Here is a 20,400-nt window from a genome sequence, read left to right as displayed (position 1 = left end):
GCCAGAGGTGTATTCTCTAGTGCAGAGGTCCCCAACCTTTTGGGCACCAGGGACCGGTTACATGGAGAGAGGTTTTTCTGCAGACTGGAGGGGGCATGGTTTTGTGTGCTGCCTGCATCTCGCGGATGCGGCTTTGCTTGTTTGTGCGGCCCAGTTGTGGGCATGCCATGGCCCAGTACCAGTCCACAGACCGGGGGTTGGGAACCCCCGTTCTAATGTGGCAGCCTACTTTGGAATGCCTTTCCTGGAAGTCAGGATGGTACTGATATCTTTCAATGCTAGAGGAAGAACTTTATTCTCACATTCAGAGCTTAGTCACAGCTATACAATGCTTTGTTTAATAATGCCTCTCAGTGTTGTTGTATTGATAATTGTGCATTTTAAATAATATGTTTTACTTACATTATTACTTATTGACATGGTTTTACTGCTTTACATTTCTTTTTTATGTTCTATATTTTATTGTGAAGTCTTCAGCATAGTGGATAGGCTATAAATATTTAAAATAAAATAGAGCTTTGCACCTGTCCTGTGGAAGGTATCTGACTGTCAGGAAATCTCACATAGTTGCCACCAATTTCATTGTATGTTTCTTTTTTAAAAAAATTGGATTGCATTAAAAATGATATTGAATGAGATGACAAAATATTGAATAAAAATCGGAATATTTACAATGCAGATGCATTGAATACATTTAAGGATGTGGAAATATTTCCAAATACTGTTTGTTCGTTTTTTATTACACCAACTTACAAAGGTCTATCATGCTCAACAAAAGCACTTTCAAGAGCCTGCCAGCCCAAGACATTTTAAAATGCTATAATATTTACATGCATGATTCTTAAAATTAAATTTGGACTAATAATCAAGCTGGTTTAGTATTTAATTCAAAATGTACTTCAGAAGATGGAATTACTGAAAGTAAAATGGAAAGAGGAGCTCAAATGCACTCAAACATGCCACAAAATATGCTATTGTGCATCAGTTCCTCAGTGTACCTGTTGTAAATTAGATATGGTCTGGTTTCGTATTTTAGCATTCATTCACCAGGCAGATTTGGATTTAAAATTTTGGGAAAAGATCCCGTTACTTTAACAAGTTGTCGTAGGTGCTGATTTTATGCGTCCACATGTGGCTCAATCTATGGTATCTTTTATTGCTACCTTTTATGCATACATTTATATTCATAGAAATTGAAACGTGAACAGCCCTAATATTTAATAGCTATTCATCCCTTTCTGTTTGGACATCTCTTCTATGGAAGCCATTACTAATTGTGAGAACGGTGAATCTGCGGAATATATTTGCATGCAAAACCCTGGAGAAATCTATTGGAAAGAACAAGTGGCCCTCTGCCAAATTCCAGGATTTTTAAAAGATCCCAGTAGAGTTTCTGGCAGAAGGAAAGAAAATCCTTGTACAGAGGAAAAGCTCCACACCCATTGTCTATGCTCAAGATGTGCTAATGTGCAAATCTTAATTACTTTCCAGATTTGTTGATAGTTTTTTTGGAATGCATTCAAATGGTTTTTCAGGAGTAAGATGATACGAACATTTGAGTGGGTTAAGTGGAGATCAGCTAGTGACAGAAATATCTTGGTAAATTATTGTGGGTATTCTTTAAAATGCCAAGCTGGGCTGCAGATATTCAAAACCTGGTGGTTTCCCAGAAGAACCAATGATAGTCTTTTAATTTGACTTTCCCTTTGAGGATTGGCAAAGATTCAGGTAGCTTTGGAAACAATGAACCAATCATTTATGGAATATGGCAAATAATGAGTTAGGTCATAAAATATTTAGACCTTCCTGGAGTTGTTCAGAAAAGTACATATTAGAATTTTTTGTGTTTGTGTTTATGTTCATTAGAAAGGATTTTATTTTTTACTCCAGTTTCAGGTCACATATTCTGGAAGTGTTGCAAGTTGTATTTTTTCAGAATTAGATTAAAAACAACTGCAAGTGAACAATAATTTTGGCACATTTCTAAAATAAGGTGGACAGTTATTTTTAGCGTACTTTTACTTATTCATTTTTGGGATAATTATAAAAGAGGATTCACAGTTGTCTCATTAACAGTTGGGCCTCAAGTAACCTATAAAAACCTCTAAAAACCCAACCTATAAAAATATAATATTGCTTATTGAGATCATATCTTCTTACTTTCCTTTGTACTCTATCCTGGGGTAGTTAGTAGAGGACATCTCTCTCTCCCTCTCCCTCTCCCTCTCTCTCTCCCTCCCCTTCCCCCCCCTCCCTCCCTCCCTCCCTCTCTCTCTTCCCTTCCCCCCTCCCCCCCTCTCTCTCTCACACACACACATGGAAACTCAGAATACAAAACAAGGTTCTTTCAGAAAAATGGGAAAACTTTATTTGATGTGTTGGCAGAGAGGAGATGAGGTAAGATGTTTCCATAAAGTGTACACATGATGGTGCAGATGTATGTGTGCAAATTCAGAAGTAATCATAATCTCAAATATAAATGCAATAGATTTTAGTTTAGTTAGGAATAATATTCCTTGGTGATTGATCATGTTTGATAGATAACTCCAAAATCTCTGCTTTCTCTTCCTAAATAGGAAGGAATAGGAATAGAATATTCTTTATTGGCCAAATGTGATTGGGCACCCACAAAATTTGTCTCCTTAAAGATATTTTTTTTATCTTTAAATTGCCTGTTGATTTTAACTTTTGATAAAATTGAGCTATATATTTTATAAATATGGCCAGGATGCTGCCATACATGTATTTGTTGTCAACACTGAAATCCCCCAAAGCTTTGACAGTTGTTACTGATGAGGTGCTGCAGTCTCAAGAACAATTACCATATATGCCGGTGTATTAGGCGACCCGGCGTATAAGATGACCCCCGTCTTTATAGCCAGGCCGCATTCCTAGAACATCGTCTTATACGCCGGAAACTACCAGTATTTCCGGCGTATAAGACGACTCGGCATATAAGACGACCCCCGTCTTTGGCGCCGATTTCAGCGCTCGCGGAAGTTGTCTTATACGCCGGCATTTACGGTATGTGCATTTTAGAGACAATTTCTCAAATTTCTATCTTGCTTCTTTTTCTTTGCCACTAGTTTTCCTTTGTTGTCTTTGCTGTTGAGCATTGACCGTCAGTAGCTTAAGGAAAGAAATTATCTGTATGGTTCACATACCTTTCCAAGTATCTACCCATAAACCTGTGACTTTGTAATGCTTCAACTCTTGCATAACTAGCATAACTAGACTTATATTTTCTTTTTCAGGTTAGTAAGTCCCCTATATTTGTCCCTGGTGTTTGGGGACCCTATTATTCCGCAATGGTGCCAGGATTGTGGCTAAATGAAGGAGGTCAAAGTGTAACAGGGAAACTGGTAGGTCTAAATTTAGTTCCATTTACCATTTTATTTATAATTAAGTTACATCATTATCTTCACATTTGTTAAATGAAAACATGCAATAGATCATATGAGTTCAGTTGGATAATAATCGTTAGAATTATAAAGTTATGTGGCAGTTCAAACTTTGAAGTAATTTTAGTATATATAGCAGATCCATAGTAAGTTTCTCTATGTCAGGGGTGTCAAACTGCCGGCCCACGGGCTGGATATGTCACGCGGAAGCTGTGCCCACCTCATTGCCGGCAATGGTAAAACTGTCCCAATACGTTGTGTGACGTCACATGACATCGCGAGTTTGATATGACTGCTCTAAGTCATGGGAGAGAGGATGATAACTATATTTATCCCTCATGTGCCATAAGAAGTAGATTTGCCTTATTTACATTGTCATGAAATAGATTTTAGCTCTGGACTGAATTCTGTATGCAAAAGAAAGATAAAAAAGAAACTACTTTCCTGTTGTATCTTCTTAATATATTTAAGTATTACCTTATTTTTGTACACTGTCTTTCACATGCTGCCGAAGGAAGCATATACATGTTTCAAGTATATGAATACATTCATTAGTGAAGTTAAAGTTTCTTTGCTCTGGATCATTCCTATGAACTAATATTGGGTGACTTGGGATTTAAGGAATAAGATTTAACTTTATTCACAGAGATATTCATTTCAGTCATTGAGAGCTTCATTTTGTTTTGTTTTTAAATATGTTTGGGAATAGAAATTCTACTTATTTATTTATTATTAAATTTATATGTCTGGTACACCTTTGCTTGCTGATTCATGTGCTGAACTTGGGAGAAATGCCTGCTCTTGAAAGGAACTGCCGTTCCCTAATACTGATCCCTCAAGAATCAAGTTTGTATCCTCCTGGATGTAGTATTAATCCTGGCTAGCTACAACATTTAATGGAATGGAGGGCTCTTTATCAGCTTTAGCCATATCCTATTTGGAAGAAGAATATCTAGCTTCAGTGTCATTTTCTGATAACACTGAAGTTGGATTAGTTGCAATCATTCTTTTGGAGAACGGCCTGGAATATAGCAGTGTGTTTCCTGAAGTTCCCACTGAAACTGTGTGAAACTATTGTAAACTACTGATATAAAACTTGGATTCATCCTTTAGTTTAACCTCAGAACAAGTTGTTAGTGGATTGGACAGAGAGAAAATAACTGGCTAAACTTCCTAAGCTGCAGGACTGAGTAGAAATTTGAATTTATATCATCATCATCAGTTATAGATCAAGATTAAATTTATTTTTACGTTTTAGACTGTCTGCACAATTCTATATGTATCTACTGTAGGGTATTCCAGACTTATATAGTTTAATAGAATTTATGATATTCTTGAGATGTGTGTAGAAATAATAATCTGCTACATATTTCAAGTTTGCAGACATAAAATGCACATGTTATGGTTCCGGCTAATGAAACACTTCAAAGAACTTCCAGGCATTGATTTTCCTAAAAGTCTTTTTTATTGTTACAAAATGTCGGCACAGGCATAATGGAGGTTATGCTAAGATCTAAGTTCTCTTCCTCTGAGCAGTTAAATTATCAGCATGTTCCCTCCCTAAATTAGCTGTCATATATCACGTTATCCAATTAGTGTGAAGGTCAAAGGTTTCCTTCCTCTTTCTTTCCCGGGCTTTTCCCTCCACCCTCTTCTGCTCTGCGTTAACACCCAAAATACCAGACAGTTCTGCATATTGTCAAAGCAAGAATATATAGTATTTGCAGCATTGACAGCAGATACATATTGACTGTATTTAATGTTAAGGGACTTGTAAACAGTATATTGGGGAACAAATGAAAAGTCATTCTGTTGAAGGTTTGGGGCCTACATCACATTTTACAATTATAGCAGTAATTGCTATAGTTTGGATTATCTTGTACAAAAAAACAGTGTAAGGGATAATTGTAGTAAGGCCTTACTTTATTTAAAAAAAAATGACAAGTTTCAGTTCAGTGCTTATTTTTCTGCATATTGGTAGAATGCATAGTTGCTGAAACAAATCTGTCATCCAGGTAATCATACTTTAGAAATATATAACTACCTTCAGTCAAAAATCAATATTTTTTTTCCATTTTCTTTTCTTAAGATAGAGCATATTGTCCAAGGACATGCTGCTTTCCCGGAACTACAAACAAAATCTGAAGCCAGGTCAGGTCATAAACCTTATTTCTTCTTCATTTATTATTCTGTTTAGAAATTTCTTTTTGGCTGTAATACAGACAAAATACTTAGCCAGAATCTTCCAGCCTCATTTGGGATGTAGGTTGGGCTATGTTTCATATATACATGTCTGTCCAAATGTATTTATCCTCCCTATTTTAGCATATATTTTTAATACACCTGAGGAATGAGTCACATGCCTGTTTCTAAGATGCTGTCATCAACAGGAGTTGATTTTCTCTAGTCATGGCAGACTTGTAAAATATTTTTTGTGAATGCCTGGACAACAGTTCAGCCTAATTTTCATATGTTTAGTTTCAGTGCTTAGCTATGCATTTATCTTTGCAAAATTCCTACAAAAATCCATCTTTTAATAACGGTGCCATTCTCGGTGAGATGATCATGTCAAGAATTTAACCTTATAATCAAGCAGTTAGAAAGCTCTTATAATAATGTAAGCAATGGAAAGTTAATAGTTTGAGACTTAAAAATACTCACCCACACTCATTCATATGAATAATGTTACTCTACCAGAGGTAGGCAACTTGGCTCTTTTATGACTTGTGGACTTCAACTCCCAGAATTCCTGAGCCAGCATGGCTCAGCTTGGAAAACTCTCCCTTTCCCCTCAGCATGGCTGGCTCAGGAATTCTGGGAGTTGAAGTCTACAAGTCATAAAAGAGTCAAGGTTGCCTATCCCTGCCCTAGTCTCTCCTTCTAAAAAAATTAAATAGAACCTTTGATTTTTTTTCCACTAAATGGTGCTCACCACTAATCAAAAGGGATGTACTCTGGTATTTATCTTGTTTATCTCACAGAAAAGAACGTTTTTAGCTTTTACAAAAGAGGAAGAACTCAGTGAAAGTCTCTTAATAATCAAACAAAAGCATTTGGCCGTATTTTTTTTTTTATTAAAAGTTTTATAAATTTTACAAAAAAGAAAAAAGAATACAAAACAAGAGACAACATATACAAAAAAAATAAAACTAAACAATACATATATATATAAAAAAAAAAAAACCCACCCCTCCCAAAAAACCCCCTCCCTCCCTTCCCCCCCCCTGAGCTTCCCAGAGCAGAATATAGGCTTAAGAAGTAAAAATAAAAATTAAATTAAAAACTTTATATTTATATATATAAAAAGATTATCTATAATATATATGAAAATAAAACTTATGAAAAAACTATATAATATTTTTGTGTACCCAATCTAAATTGTATAAATTTTATCCATTTATCACAAACAGCAAGAAACTTCTCTTGCGTTTGTTGCTTTAAGAAAGCCGAAATCTTTGCCATTTCCGCCAGATAAGCTACTTTAAGAAACCATTCCTGCAATGTAGGCAAAGATTCCTTCTTCCAATATTGTCCTACTAACAGCCTAGCGGCTGTAATCAAATTTAACATCAAAACAACCTCCTTTGTATCACAATCTGTAACAATACCTAACAAAAATAATTGCGGAGTAAATTTTACCTCCTTCTAAAAATTCTCTGGATATTCCACCATATTTTGATCCAAAATGCTTTTATCTCTCTGCATGACCACCAAATATGATAATAGGAAGCCTCCTTATAACCACATCTCCAACATTTGGGTTGCACGTCAGGGTACATATAAGACATTTTTTGTGGATCAATGTGCCATCTATAAAACATTTTATAAAAATTCTCCCTTAAGTTCTGTGCTTGTGTAAATTTGACATTTCTCACCCAAATATTTTCCCAGGTGTCCAATGAGACTGGCTCACCAAAATTCTGCGCCCATCTTATCATACAATCTTTAATTAGTTCCGTTTCTGAATCCAATTCAACTAAAACCGCATAAATTCTCTTAATGTGGGTTTGTCTTGAATCCTTCACTTGCTTGATAAGATTTTCATCTTCTCTAAGAAAACCCACCTTACAATCCATCTTCCATCTGTCTAATAATTGCCTATATTGGAACCAAGAATAAATAAAGTTTTCTTGTGCTAACTCTTCCCGTGATTTTAATTGCCAGTTTTGTCCATCCCATTTAAGTAACTGTCTGTAAGACACCATATCCATTTTAACCCCTCTTTTTATTGCTTCTATCGCATGCCAAGGTATAGCCCATAATGGTACTTTGAAATCACTTTTATAATATTTTCTCCAAATCCTAAGTAAAGAAATTCTTAAGATATGAGATTTAAAAGCCCAATCCATTTTTTTATTGAATATTAAATAGGCATGCCACCCATAAAGTAAATCCCATCCCTCTAGATAAAGTATCTCAGAATTTGTCAAATTTACCCAATCGCTGATTAGTGTTAAAACCACCGCGTCATAATATAATTTCAAATTTGGTACCTTAAGTCCACCCCTCTCACGGAAGTCTTGCATAATTTTAAACTTAACCCTTGGCTTTTTCCCTGCCCAGATAAATTTATTAAGACCCTTCTGCCACTCATTTAAATTAATCTCATTTTTCAAAATTGGTAACATTTGAAACAGAAAAAGAAACTTGGGTAAAATATTCATTTTTATCACTGCAATTCTTCCCATGAGGGATAATTGCAACTTTTCCCAGTTCTTCAAGTCCTTCTGTACCCTGACCCACAACCTTTCATAATTATTTTTAAATAATTTTACATTAGAAACAGACAACATCACCCCCAAATATTTTACCTTATTAACAATCTCAAAACCCGTCAGGTTAGTCAAAATCTGCTTCTCCTGACTAGACATATTTTTAGGTAAAATTTTGGTCTTATTTACATTAATCTTGAAACCCGAGACCAAGCCATAATGATGAATCAACTGTAATAAGTTTACTACAGAATAATCAGGTTGCGACAAAGTAACAACCAAGTCATCCGCAAAAGCTCTTAACTTATATTCTTTTTTATTAACATATATTCCTTTAATTTCCTGAGACTCTCGAATTTTAATCAATAATATTTCCAATGTTAAAACAAACAACAATGGCGATAAAGGACACCCCTGTCTAGTACCTTTCTCTATTGTGAAAACCTCCGAAAGACCTCCATTAACAATAAGTTGTGCTGTTTGTTTTTGATATATTACCTTAAGGGCTTGTAATATGTTTTCACCAAAATTCATTTCTTCCATTACTCTTAGCATAAAATGCCAATTCAATTGGTCAAATGCTTTTTCAGCATCTAAAAATATGAGCCCTGCAGGAACTTGGTTGTTCTTATCTAAGTATTCTAATAGATTAATAATTTGTCTAACATTGTTTTTCATATACCTTCCTGTTATAAACCCTGATTGATCTTTATGCACAAGATGATGCACCACCCTCATAAGCCTATTTACCAAATTTTTTACAAATATCTTATAATCCACGTTTAAAAGAGATATAGGCCTATAATTTTTTGGTAAAGTAAGATCTTGATCCTCCTTTGGAATCAATGATATAAAGGCACTACGCCATGAAGGAGGAATCTCTAAACCCTGTAAGATACCATTAAAAAGATCATTTAATGGTTGGATCATCTCCTCCATTAAAGCTTTATAATAAACAGCTGTTAACCCATCCGTACCCGGTGCTTTCCCTAATTTCAATTGTTGAATTGCTGAGGCAATTTCCTCCTTAGTAATTAAGCCATTAATTTCATATTTCTGATCCTCAGTCAGTTTAGGAAAACTTGCCTCAGCTAAATATTTATTTATATCTAACAATTGTACATTAGTAGATTTATATAAGTTTTGATAATAATCCAAAAAAGATTTTTTAATTAATTCCTTCTGAGAAACTAGTTTACCCTTGTAATTTATTTTCTCTATTATTCTCTGTCTCTGTTTCTTTCTTAATTGATAAGCCAACCATCTCCCCGGCTTATTAGCATTACAAAATGTATTTTGTTTCATAAATAATAAGTTGGTTGCAGCTTGATCTGCTATCAACATATTAAATTGTGACCTTAATAACTTTACAGATTCTTTAGTACTTTCATCAGAAGGATTTAGAATCAAAGCCCTTTCTTTTAATTTAATTTCATCTTCAAGTTCTCTACGTTTCTGAATCTGATTTCGCTTATAAAAATTATTCATTTTTATCAAAACACCGCGCATAAATGCTTTACCTGCATCCCATACCATTGACATTGAAGTCCCCTTGTACATATTCAAAGCAAAATAGTCCTTTAAACACTCCTTTAATTTTTGAACATTCTTCTCTTGTCTAAACAAATTTTCATTAACTCTCCAGGATCTTCTTTCCTCTTTCTCTTGAATCAGCTCCATCCAAACTGGACTATGATCCGTCAGTGATCTAGGAAAAATCTTTACATTCTTTACTTTATTATACAAGTCCGTGGTAATCAAGAAAAAGTCAATTCTTGAAAAAGATTGGTGTCTATCAGAAAAAAAGTAAAGTCTCTCTCCTCTTGGTTACGTTCCCGCCAATAATCCCTTAATTCCCAGTCTTCTTTCATATCAAAAAAGGCTTTAGGTAGCCTTGCTTGTTTAAGAAAAGGAGAGGAACCTTTCTTGTCCTTTGTATATCTAAGACACCATTCCAATCACCCATTAATACCACTGATCTATAATCAAGCAATGTTATTTTTTGATGTAACTGCTTATAAAATTGTTCCTGTTGTTGATTTGGAGCGTAAAGTCCAACTATAAGTATTTTCTTACCATAAATACCAAGTTCAATCATCACATATCTCCCCTGGGGATCTGATTCTACCAGACAAGCTGGTAGGTTTTGTTTAACATATATAACAACTCCCCCTTTCTTCCCAGGAGCAGAAGATATAAAATGAGATCCCAAACGAGCATTAACTAAATATTTCTGATCTTTAAGTAAAATATGAGTTTCCTGTAAGCAAATAACATCATTAGTATGTTGCTTCAAATAATAAAAGATTTTTTTGCGTTTCTGAGGAGAATTCAATCCATTAACATTCCAGGTCAAAAACTTTGCCATCTCCCTTGGCACGCAGCCTGGAGAAGACACCATCAAACTCTGAAAGAGCTGCGTGTGTTGCATAACTCTTGGGTCTTGCTCCTCCCACCGGCGGTGATGCACTTCCAGGAGAACTCTCTTTAGGCTCTTTTTTACGTTGCTCCTTCTCTTTACGCTTATAGGCTGCACGGGTCATCCTCTGCTCTTTAACCTCCGTCTGGCGTTGCTTTACAGCTTCTATCATCCCAGCGGAAACCAAATCTAATGCCTCAGATTGCTGCTCAACTTCCTTGCCACTCAGAGATTTCCGACCAGATGAGGTTGAGCCTGCACCCAGGACCGAAGTATAAAAGTCTCTAGCTTTGTCAACTGTGTTCAATCTGTAGCGTGTCCCAGCATGGCTCAAAACAATACCCATCGGAATTTCCCATCTAAATGGCATCGATCTAGCTTTAAGCTCATTGGTTAAAAAAGCAAAGTCTTTCCTGCTTCTTAAAATTTTGGATGGGATTTCCTTTAGAATGATGACATCTTGGGCAGCAATCTGAAATCTTTTATTGTAAAAAGCTTGTATAATCTCATTCCGCAGGGACTTCTTTGTAAAATAAATCACCACATCTCTAGGCAAGTTCTTCTGCTTAGCAATCCAGGAGTTGAGCCTATAAATTTTTTCCACTTCTCTCTGTAATTCTCCTTTATCCATATCCAAGGCCAGCGCCAGATCAGTAAGGACCACCTCCACCAGATCTTGATTCACATCTTCCTTGAGGCCTCTGATCCTCAGGGCATACTCCATTTGTCTGTACTGAAACATCAAAATATCTTCTTGTGAGGAGTCCACCTTCCTTTCCACATCTTGAATTTTGTCATCCAAAGAGTCAACTTTGTCTTCCACTTCCTCAAGCCTTGCATCGAGCTTAACCACCACAGTAGCCAACCTGAAACAGCTGCCAGTATATCTTGTCGTAATTCATTATTGTTTTCTTGCAATTTAGTCTTTATCCCCGTTATCTCTTCTTTGAGATCAGATTTAATTTCTGATTTAATCTGTGAGACAAATTGATTCATTTCCTCTCTCATTTGAACTACAATCTCTCCCATTATGCCTCTAACCTCTTGTGCTGAAAGTCCAGATAGAGGAGGGGAGGGTGGTGGCTGAGCCGGTGGTACATGTTTAGATTGTTGTTGTAGCTGTGCAGTGGAAGTTATAGGAGAAGAAATAACCTTGGGTATTGAGGAAGGCTGCTGCCTCTTTGAAGCCATTTTAAAAAGCACAATTGTCACTTCCCTTTCCCCTCCAGCCAGGAAGGGAGGAGGGAAAAAAAAAGAAAAATTTTTTTAAAAAGAGACAAACTATAGTCCTTGAAAGTCCAGAGTAAATCCAAAGAATAAAAAATAAAAGAGCAAACAATTCAAAAGAAAAAATTCTAAGCCAAAAGCAAAAGTAAAAGCAAAAACCAGTCCTTAAAAAGGGAAAGTAAAACAAAAGAGAAAGGAAAAAAAAACTCCGACACTTTCAAAGCGCCATCTTAAATCCTTTCACTAATATAACAAAAAAAAAGGAGGAATAATAGTAGAAATCAAAAAATAAAAAAATTAAACACCTAAATTATAACAAAAAATCCTTTAAACTGCTCCGTCCGTTTAAAAATTACTCACCAGAATGCTATAAACACGGAGATAGAAGCGGCGGTTTCTTTTGCTTCCTAGGAAGCAAAAACAGCTGGGAGGCGGAGATCAGCAGGAGCTCCGAGAGAACACTCCTTTCACCCCCTCTAGAAACAAATCCAGAGGGGGTTCAGGGGTTCTACCTCTATCCCTGCACTCTCTGTCCCTTCCCTTTGCCCGGGAAGGGATTTCCGAGCCGCGGGCCAGCTGATGCACGCTGCGCTCCGCGGCTCTGACACTTCCCCAGCTGGACGGCTAAAAGCTAGCCGCCATCGCCGTCGCCTCACACCGGAAGCTCCCATTTAGCCATATTTTTGAACCATTCCAAACAGGTTCCCCAATTTTAATCCACTCACCAATGATTCTTTTGTCTCTCACAATATCTCTTTTACTTAGGGAATGATAGCTCACTTTATATCTTAACAATTTTGGTTTTTTTATAGACAAACACATAAATCTAAACACACATACTTTTCTATTTTGTAACAGATAATTTGTTCCGTGTATCCCATCAACTAGCAGATATGTGCAGTGTGCTTATACGCATTCAGGATATGTATTTAAGTTTTGAATTGAAAACTTGAAATATTTTTTAAAAGTCCAATCTATGTAGCAGTTTTGGAAATATGAATTAGATCAGTTCAGTTAAAAATGTGCTCCAAATAAAATTATTTCCACCCGGTGCAAAGGCTACTGCTCTAGAGAAAAGACCAAGTGGAAATAAGGAAAGAAAAGAGATATTACCTCATGCCGGCATGTTAGCCATTATGCAGGTTTTTAGGCAGGGGGGGTTTAATGGAACAGAGTAGTGGACTTTTAAAATATGAGATAGAGAGTATGTTTAGGTTTGACAATTATTATCTCTTCAATTTTTAGCTTTGACATCAGGATCTCTGTATCCTACCACACTGAAAATAAATTGATCCTGTTCTATAATATCAGACAATTCATTTTATTCTTACTTAAGATGTGATTGTGTAAAGCTGGACAGAGAGGTGGTCTGATTAAAAGATTTACATAATATTACATTACAGAAGGACACCCATTTTATACTATACAATATATCAATGATGGCGAACCTTTTAGAGACCGAGTGCCCATAAACCGGCCCCTCCCCACCTGCCTGCCCCTGCTCCACCCCTGCTCCACCCCCCCTGCCCCCCTGCCCCCCCTGCCCACTCCACCCCAGCTCCACCCCCACCTGCAGGGCCATCCACCACCTCTACGGCCTGCCGCAGATCACCCAAGCGGCCCAGCAGTGCTATGGCAGCCCCGCCTTCCACCTGCGCCCCGCAGCATCAACTGCGCGTGACAGGGCGCAAGGGTGGAGTCATGTTCCTGCCGGGCTGCCATGTCCTTGGCTGCACTGCTCTGTGCGGGCCATGCTCGAGGGTGACTCTCCTCTGGGGGGGGCTGCTGTGAGGAGGGGGCCATGGGGGAGGCGGGGCTGGGATGATGGTGTGCGTGCCCACAGAGAGGGCTCTGAGTGCCGTCTCTGGCACTGTGCCATAGGTTCGCCACCACTGCAATATATGCTATGAGAGAGCCAGTTTGGTATAGTGATTAAGACACCAAGATAAAAAGTGGGAGACTGTGAGTTCTAGTCCCACCATAGGTGCAAAGGCAGCTGGGTGACCTTGGACCAGTTACATTCTGTCAGGCCTGGGAAGGAGACAATGGCAAATGGGGTTGGCCACTTAATAAAGATGCCATGTGATAGTGAGGTGATGTTTCACTGATTTTCCACTTTAAGGATTTTATGTTTATTTTGTTGCTTGGGAGTCTTTGTAGAATCAGTGGTGGCATATAAATATGACAGACATTTGTTTGTATATTCTGAATATCAAGTAATTAGGTTAAATGGAGAGAATCATATAGTTAAACACATGAGATTTTAATACTCTTTAAAGCGCCTGAAACACCAAGCAGGTCCAGGCAATCTCCAGATAAAATAATACTGCAATGAAAGAAGATCAGAATAAGAACTGTGTCAGGGGCAAACTATATGAACAACCAATTCTTATCTCCACAGACCATTCTTGTTTCTTTATTTTTATAACATTTAAATAGAAAAGTGAGCTACACACCCAAATAATCATTTCAGAGGGTCATATCATTCCTCCTGTTTTCATTTCTCATAATAGATGTTTCATTTTTTTCAATATAATATTAATAAGAAACCGTTCTTATGTTCTACTCTCTATGTTCCCTTTTGTTCCTGTAGTTCTTTTTCCATTTTCTTTCAGTGGGGAAATTGTACAAACGAAGTGCTAATTAATTAATTAATTAAATTAAAATTAATTTTAAAATTAATGCAATTTAAATAATTAATCGCTACCTTACCACAATAATTGCTCGTATAAAAGCAGTCTTACAAAAGCAATTTTTTGTAAATTGTGCACTTATTTTGCAGCAAATGAGATTTCATTGTTTGAGAACATGGCCCCCAAAGAATTTACATTTTTTGTTAATTTTCTTTAATATATCTTTTGAAGACCAGTAACATAGAAGTCTTTAAAAATATTATTGTATATTTTTATGGATGTATTAGCTTTGCCAGTTGATGTTACAGAATATTTAATCATTGGTATAGCAATATATTAAGTTTATAGACAAATTTATTTATTTATCAAATTCAGAAATTACCCATCTCCCTCACAGAGGTGTGTTTGACTGCAGATAACACATAGGATTGTTTTGACCTGAGAAATTTTTCCAAGACCATTTTACAATCTCACTCAAGGTCCACTGATTAAGGCATTAGGCTAGAAAGCAAGAGACTACAAGTTCAAGTCCTGCCTTAGCCATGAAGCCAGCTAGGTAATTTTGGGCCAGTCCTTCTCTCTCAGCTCAACCCACTCACAGGGTTGTTATTGTGGAGAAAATAGGACAAATAAGTGCTGGATATGTTTGCTACTGCCTTGAGTTGTTTATAAAAATAATAAAGGCCTGAAATACCTTCATAAATACCTTCATCCAGAAAAAGGTTACTTTTGGGATACTTAATGAGTGTAAATTCTAGATCAAGCATGTCAAACTGCTGGTCTGCGGGCCGGGTGCGTCATGCCAAAAACTAATCAAGGAGAGAAGCAACCTAGAACTAAGGAGAAACTTCCTGACAGTTAGAACAATTAACCAGTGGAACAACCTGCCTCCAACACTGGAAGATTTAAGAAGAGACTGGACAGCCATTTGTCTGAAATGGTATAGGATTTCCTGCCTGAGCAGGGGGTGATGACCTCCAAGGTCCCTTCCAATTTTATTATTATTATTAACTGCTGGCAATGGGGCAAAAGTCTCGATACATCATGCGACGTCATGTGACATTGTGAGTTTGACATGCCTGTTCTAGATGAATTTATGGACTGTTACAGCTTCATGACCTAACTTCTTGTGAAATATATTTGAATTGTCCCATGTTCTCTGTTTGAAATCAGTGCTACGTCACTGAAGCCTGTTTTTCATTATCTTTTTTCTTGTCCTCTTTCATTGAACAGTTATGCTGGGCAACACAGTAAAGAATGAAAATGAAATAATTCTACGAAAGAATTTTAACAACTTTCAAGCTATGACTCCCCCCGCCCCACATACAAGACATCACATTAATATAACAATAATGTTTTAAAAAACTTTAAAGTATATGAATAATGAAGTAAATTAGCTATTTTAATGTGTTCCAAGTGTACTTCATTTTGAATGATACCATCCGATAGCAAACACATGGTAAGATCTAATTGAAACAATGTGAAGCTGAATGCTTAAATGTAGAATATAAATATACAGCTGCAAGGAGGTCAGAAGTCAGAATAGTAAACACATGCCAAATTCCCACAGGGAACTCGTTAGTGCATGGCTGGGGCTAAATGAATATCACCATTTAGACCTCCAGAACTGAGACATTGATTAGTCCGTTATAATTAGATGGAGATGCTATTTTGGCCAATCTCTCTGCAGATGGAAAGTCTTCAATACTTTGATAAAGAAGGTAAAACCAATGATAAAAATTAGAAAGCTGCTCAAAAGGTTTTTAGGCATGTATAAAAGTGGTAAGAGCAAGTTCCATTGGCATGTCAGTGCAGGCATTATGAGGCTAGATTGCTGTTCCAGTTGATTTCAGTGAGATTTGGCATGTTTTGCTTTCTTTGGCTTTCAACCTCTGGGCGCATACTGGAGAAAGTTAAGCACACTTAAGTTCCACTTGAAATTAATGAAATTAAACCCAGTGCATATTATCTGGATTGCATCCAAGCCTTCAGTGGATGAGGCTGTGGAATTTGCATTGTGCCTGCTAAATATCCCAACTCGCATGAGTATTTCACCATTTAATCTCTCTGTTAAAGTTGTGTATATAAATCACATGTATTTATATGTGGTCTCACATATAAATCACTTGTTCTCATGTGATCTCACAAAGTACACATCTTTCTTCATGGAAGAAAGTGGTTCCCATCTTCAAACAAGGAAAACAAACAGACCCAAGAAATTACAGACCAATTAACTTAACATCAATACCTGGGAAGATACTGGAAAAGATAATAAAAAAACCCAGATCTACAGACATCTAGAAACAAATAAAGTTATAACTAAAAATCAGCATTGGTTTGTTAAAAACAGATAATGCCAAACCAATCTTATTTCATTCTTTGACAAAGTGATTAAATTAGTAGACCAGCAACAGTCATTTGTCTGAAATGGTATAAGGTCTCCTGCTTGAACAGGGGGTTGGACTAGAAGACCTCCAAGATCCCTTCCAGCGCTACTCTGATTGCACAAAGATAATAGTCCTTAAACTTCTAGCTGGACAGTCAGTGTATAGATAGCAATATAAAATGTCATTAAGACTTAGTTAACCTTTTGCAATTTGAGAGTCTAATTCTGAACAAGACTTGATTACAGCAAACTGTGTTTTAGCATTTTAGTGTAGCTCATTTTCTTGCTGGTATTGAAATTATCTCCTAATTCTGTTTCAGACCCCTGTATAAACCCCATACATCAAGTAATATATTAATATTCTCTTTCTTTATTCCTTTACAGTTTCATTTTGCAAGCCTTTCCTAGTTTGTGTACTTCTTATTGGGAATCCAAATCATGCAATATGTTCAGAGAATAACCTTTCTCCCCCAGCTCTGCTCACTCCCTTTTTTTTTCATTTGTTTTTCTTGCAGAGCTCAAAGTATATATACATACTTGAATGGTCACCTGGATCTGATTAAGAAATCTTTGCCTGTGGGTTTGCTCACTGTTGATTTACATGTTTGGCCAGATTTCCATGGCAACCGATCTCCCCTTGCAGATTTGACTCTAAAGGGCACGGTAAGAAACAGTCTGTTGTTGTAAAAGGGTGAAAACAGAATAATTGTATAAAATAAGACCATGAAATTAGCATTATTTTAAATATTTTATCATTCTTATTTGAAAATCCTACACAATGTTTTTCCTGAAATGATTGTTGACATCCAAACTGAAAAAGATGGAAAAAAAACACCAAGTTATATGTAATTCTGTTATCATTAAAATATAATGGTAAAACATTACCTATACATATAAAACTTGTGTTGCCATTTTTTTTAATTTTGCATAGTTTTATATGATTTTATAGGATTAGCTGAAATTTGTAGGGATTTGATAAGCAGCAAATTCCAAATTACGGTATAATTGCTGCTGAATATAACAGCAAAAATGCAGTTAAAGATATAGAAGAATATGATAGGTCTACAAAGACGAGAGGCTGTTTTTTGCGGTTACATAGAGTGGGAAGTATATACAGTAAGTCTATGTGCCACATTATAAAAGCTTTATTAGGCATATGAAGACTTGGACAGAGAGAGAATTTCATCCTGGTAAAAATCTTGAATTCAGTATAAAACTGTTGAGCCACTGTATTTCTTACTAATCTCTGGATCCAAACCTCATCTGCCAGCTTCTTTCTGCACTCAAGCATTTCCATTTACAAACATTACCCTTTCACAAATGCCTAGCTTCTGGAGGTTAGATAATCATTTCTCTGAAATGGAAAATGGTCTCCTTCTTAAGCAGGGGGTTGGACTAGAAGACCTCCAAGGTCCCTTCCAGTCCCGCTATTCTATAGTATTCTATGTTCTTCCACAAAAATTATTTTCTGCATCCAAGTTCTTTTTTAGTTGAATGCTATGTTTGTGGCTCACAAGAGTATACTTGAAGAGACGTTTCATAGGATACATGAGTTTTCAAATAGTTTTTGCGCTTACTCTGCAGTACTCGTAATATAGCAAAAAGGTGATGTTTATCAGGTCACTTATTAGATTGGATTCAATCTCATGTTCCACATATTAAACCTTAAAGGTGGCATGCTTTTTAGATGGCATTAATTCTTTTGCTTTTGGGACAACTGCTCATTTTGATTTCTGTTTATGATGGTTTCGTGGGAAAATGCATAGTGCTTGAAGTTAAACTGAAACTTGCAATAAAAATAAGCAAGGAGAAACGCTAATTGCTTTCCTTCAAAACACACTAAATTGATGTCTGTCTCAGTTTTCAGTTCCCCATTCATAAAAAATGGCAAGTCTATTTATCCTCTATGTACCCCAGTATCTATGTTGTTCCCTTGCAACTGGCATTATTTTCCCAACTTGGAAGTAACAATAAATCCTGAAGATGAGTGCCTTTTTAAAGACCTGTATTCTTAAATTTATCCAATCCAAGCAATTCAAGCTAGAGCTTATTACCAAACCATGTGATAATGAAATCCATAAATTACTTCTATGATAAAATGTATTGGGATCTTCTCATGGAAAGGAAATTAGTAAGTACAAAAATGTTCTTGTTTCCTTCAGGTAGTGGGACTGACACTATCTCAAAGTCTTGATGATCTTGCTCTTATTTATCTAGCTACAGTTCAAGCCATTGCGGTAAGTTCAGTAAATTTTGCCTAAGATTTATGGGAAATGTTCTTTTCTTGGGGGGGTCATAATATATTATTTTTTTTCATAGCAAATGACTGTTGAAATTCTTAGGCCTATTTGTGAATGGAGAAACTGAAACAATTTATCTAACCCTAATAGCATTGAGGGTTTTTTTTTTTCTTTTTGTTGTTGCTGCAAATGGTAGCATCGGTATCCTGTAGAAATAGCTATCAGCACTAGCCTCTCCCGCAATGGCCTAAACAAGGGGTAGGCAATCTTGGCTCTTTTATGACTTGTGGACTTCAACTCCCAGAATTCCTGAGCCAGCATGGCTGGCTCAGGAATTCTGGGAGTTGAAGTCCACGAGACATAAAAGAGCCAAGGTTGCCTACCCCTGGCCTAAACCTAATATTATTCTATGGAGTAATGCAGGCAGTGTGGCAATTTTTATTTTTAAAAAGAGGAAAGTACAAAAAGAAAAGAAATTTCAAATGTGTTTACATTTGTATTTATGTTGTCTCCTCTCCAAATCTGTCTTCCTTGTGGTTAATTCCATATAAACTCCTGTTCAACAGGGGGAAATTCATTTGATTGAGAGATACGGACTGCAATGATAATTTGGTCGTGTCAGAAGCAGTAGTGTGGACTACTGGTACTATTGATTGATTTGTTGTACTTGAATTTTTAGGAGGCAGCCTTATACATCTGGAACGCAGGTTTTTCTATCTCAGGCCAAGAATTTAGAAGCTAAAAACACAAAAAACCTATTTCACTTACTTTTCAAGATACTGTTGCATATGAGTAGTTCAGTTTTTATGGCTGAGGTAATTCCAGTGGCCATTTTATTTTCCCATTCAACAAACGGCAAAAAGGAAGGGAATTGTGAAGACCATTAGTAGGTAGTAATTAATTAGATTTTGCTTTTGCTTTTCCTTTTCCTTGTGAAATAGAATGGCAGATGATCCTGTGATCTTCCAATACTTTTCTAGTATTCATTATACATAATATTTCTACATAACTTTTTTAAAAATCCCAGGATATGGTGCCTGGCAAGGATTAGATAGACTGTAGATTTCTAGGATTAGCTTTTTGCTGGAACATCAAACAACACTAATTTGGACCCAGTTCAAAGTTTGTTTGTTTGTTTTTAAAAAGGCTTCCTCAGAAATGCCATGGATGTCCTATGGGGGCTGTTAGGTACTGGATTGGATGAAATGGACTCTGACTCAACTGTAGCAAGATGGAATGGCTGTGGATATTTGGATTCCCCCAGAGACAAGGATTTTCATCTTTGGTTTTGGATGGGGCAGCACTGCCCAAAACAGATCCAGTGCAAAATGTGGGGGGCCTCCTGGACTCGTGGCTCCTGCTCAAAGAGCAGGCAGCAGTTG

At 36.5% G+C, this 20,400-nt stretch overlaps 1 protein-coding gene across 5 annotated transcripts in view; it reads left to right on the top strand.

The window, feature by feature from the left end:
• Nucleotides 1–20,400, top strand: part of FGGY (FGGY carbohydrate kinase domain containing) — a 148,322-nt gene that overhangs the window by 82,359 nt on the left and 45,563 nt on the right. For all 5 annotated transcript variants that reach the window (XR_005553779.1, XR_005553778.1, XM_039319916.1 and 2 more), the window contains exons 9-12: nt 3,255–3,362; nt 5,491–5,552; nt 17,294–17,441; nt 18,941–19,015. Coding sequence is in view for 3 of the 5 variants with exons in the window: in XM_039319916.1 (XP_039175850.1) it covers nt 3,255–3,362; nt 5,491–5,552; nt 17,294–17,441; nt 18,941–19,015 (393 nt within the window). In the remaining 2 variants the exon portion in view is untranslated. The remainder of the gene's footprint in view (nt 1–3,254; nt 3,363–5,490; nt 5,553–17,293; nt 17,442–18,940; nt 19,016–20,400) is intronic.

Source organism: Crotalus tigris, unplaced genomic scaffold (genome assembly GCF_016545835.1).
Source record: "Crotalus tigris isolate CLP2741 ecotype Arizona unplaced genomic scaffold, ASM1654583v1 scf7180000023617.9722795, whole genome shotgun sequence".
NCBI classification, from domain to species: Eukaryota; Metazoa; Chordata; class Lepidosauria; order Squamata; family Viperidae; genus Crotalus; species Crotalus tigris.
The sequence above is the reverse complement of the archived record's forward strand: the minus strand, read 5'-3'. Positions and strand labels throughout refer to the sequence as shown.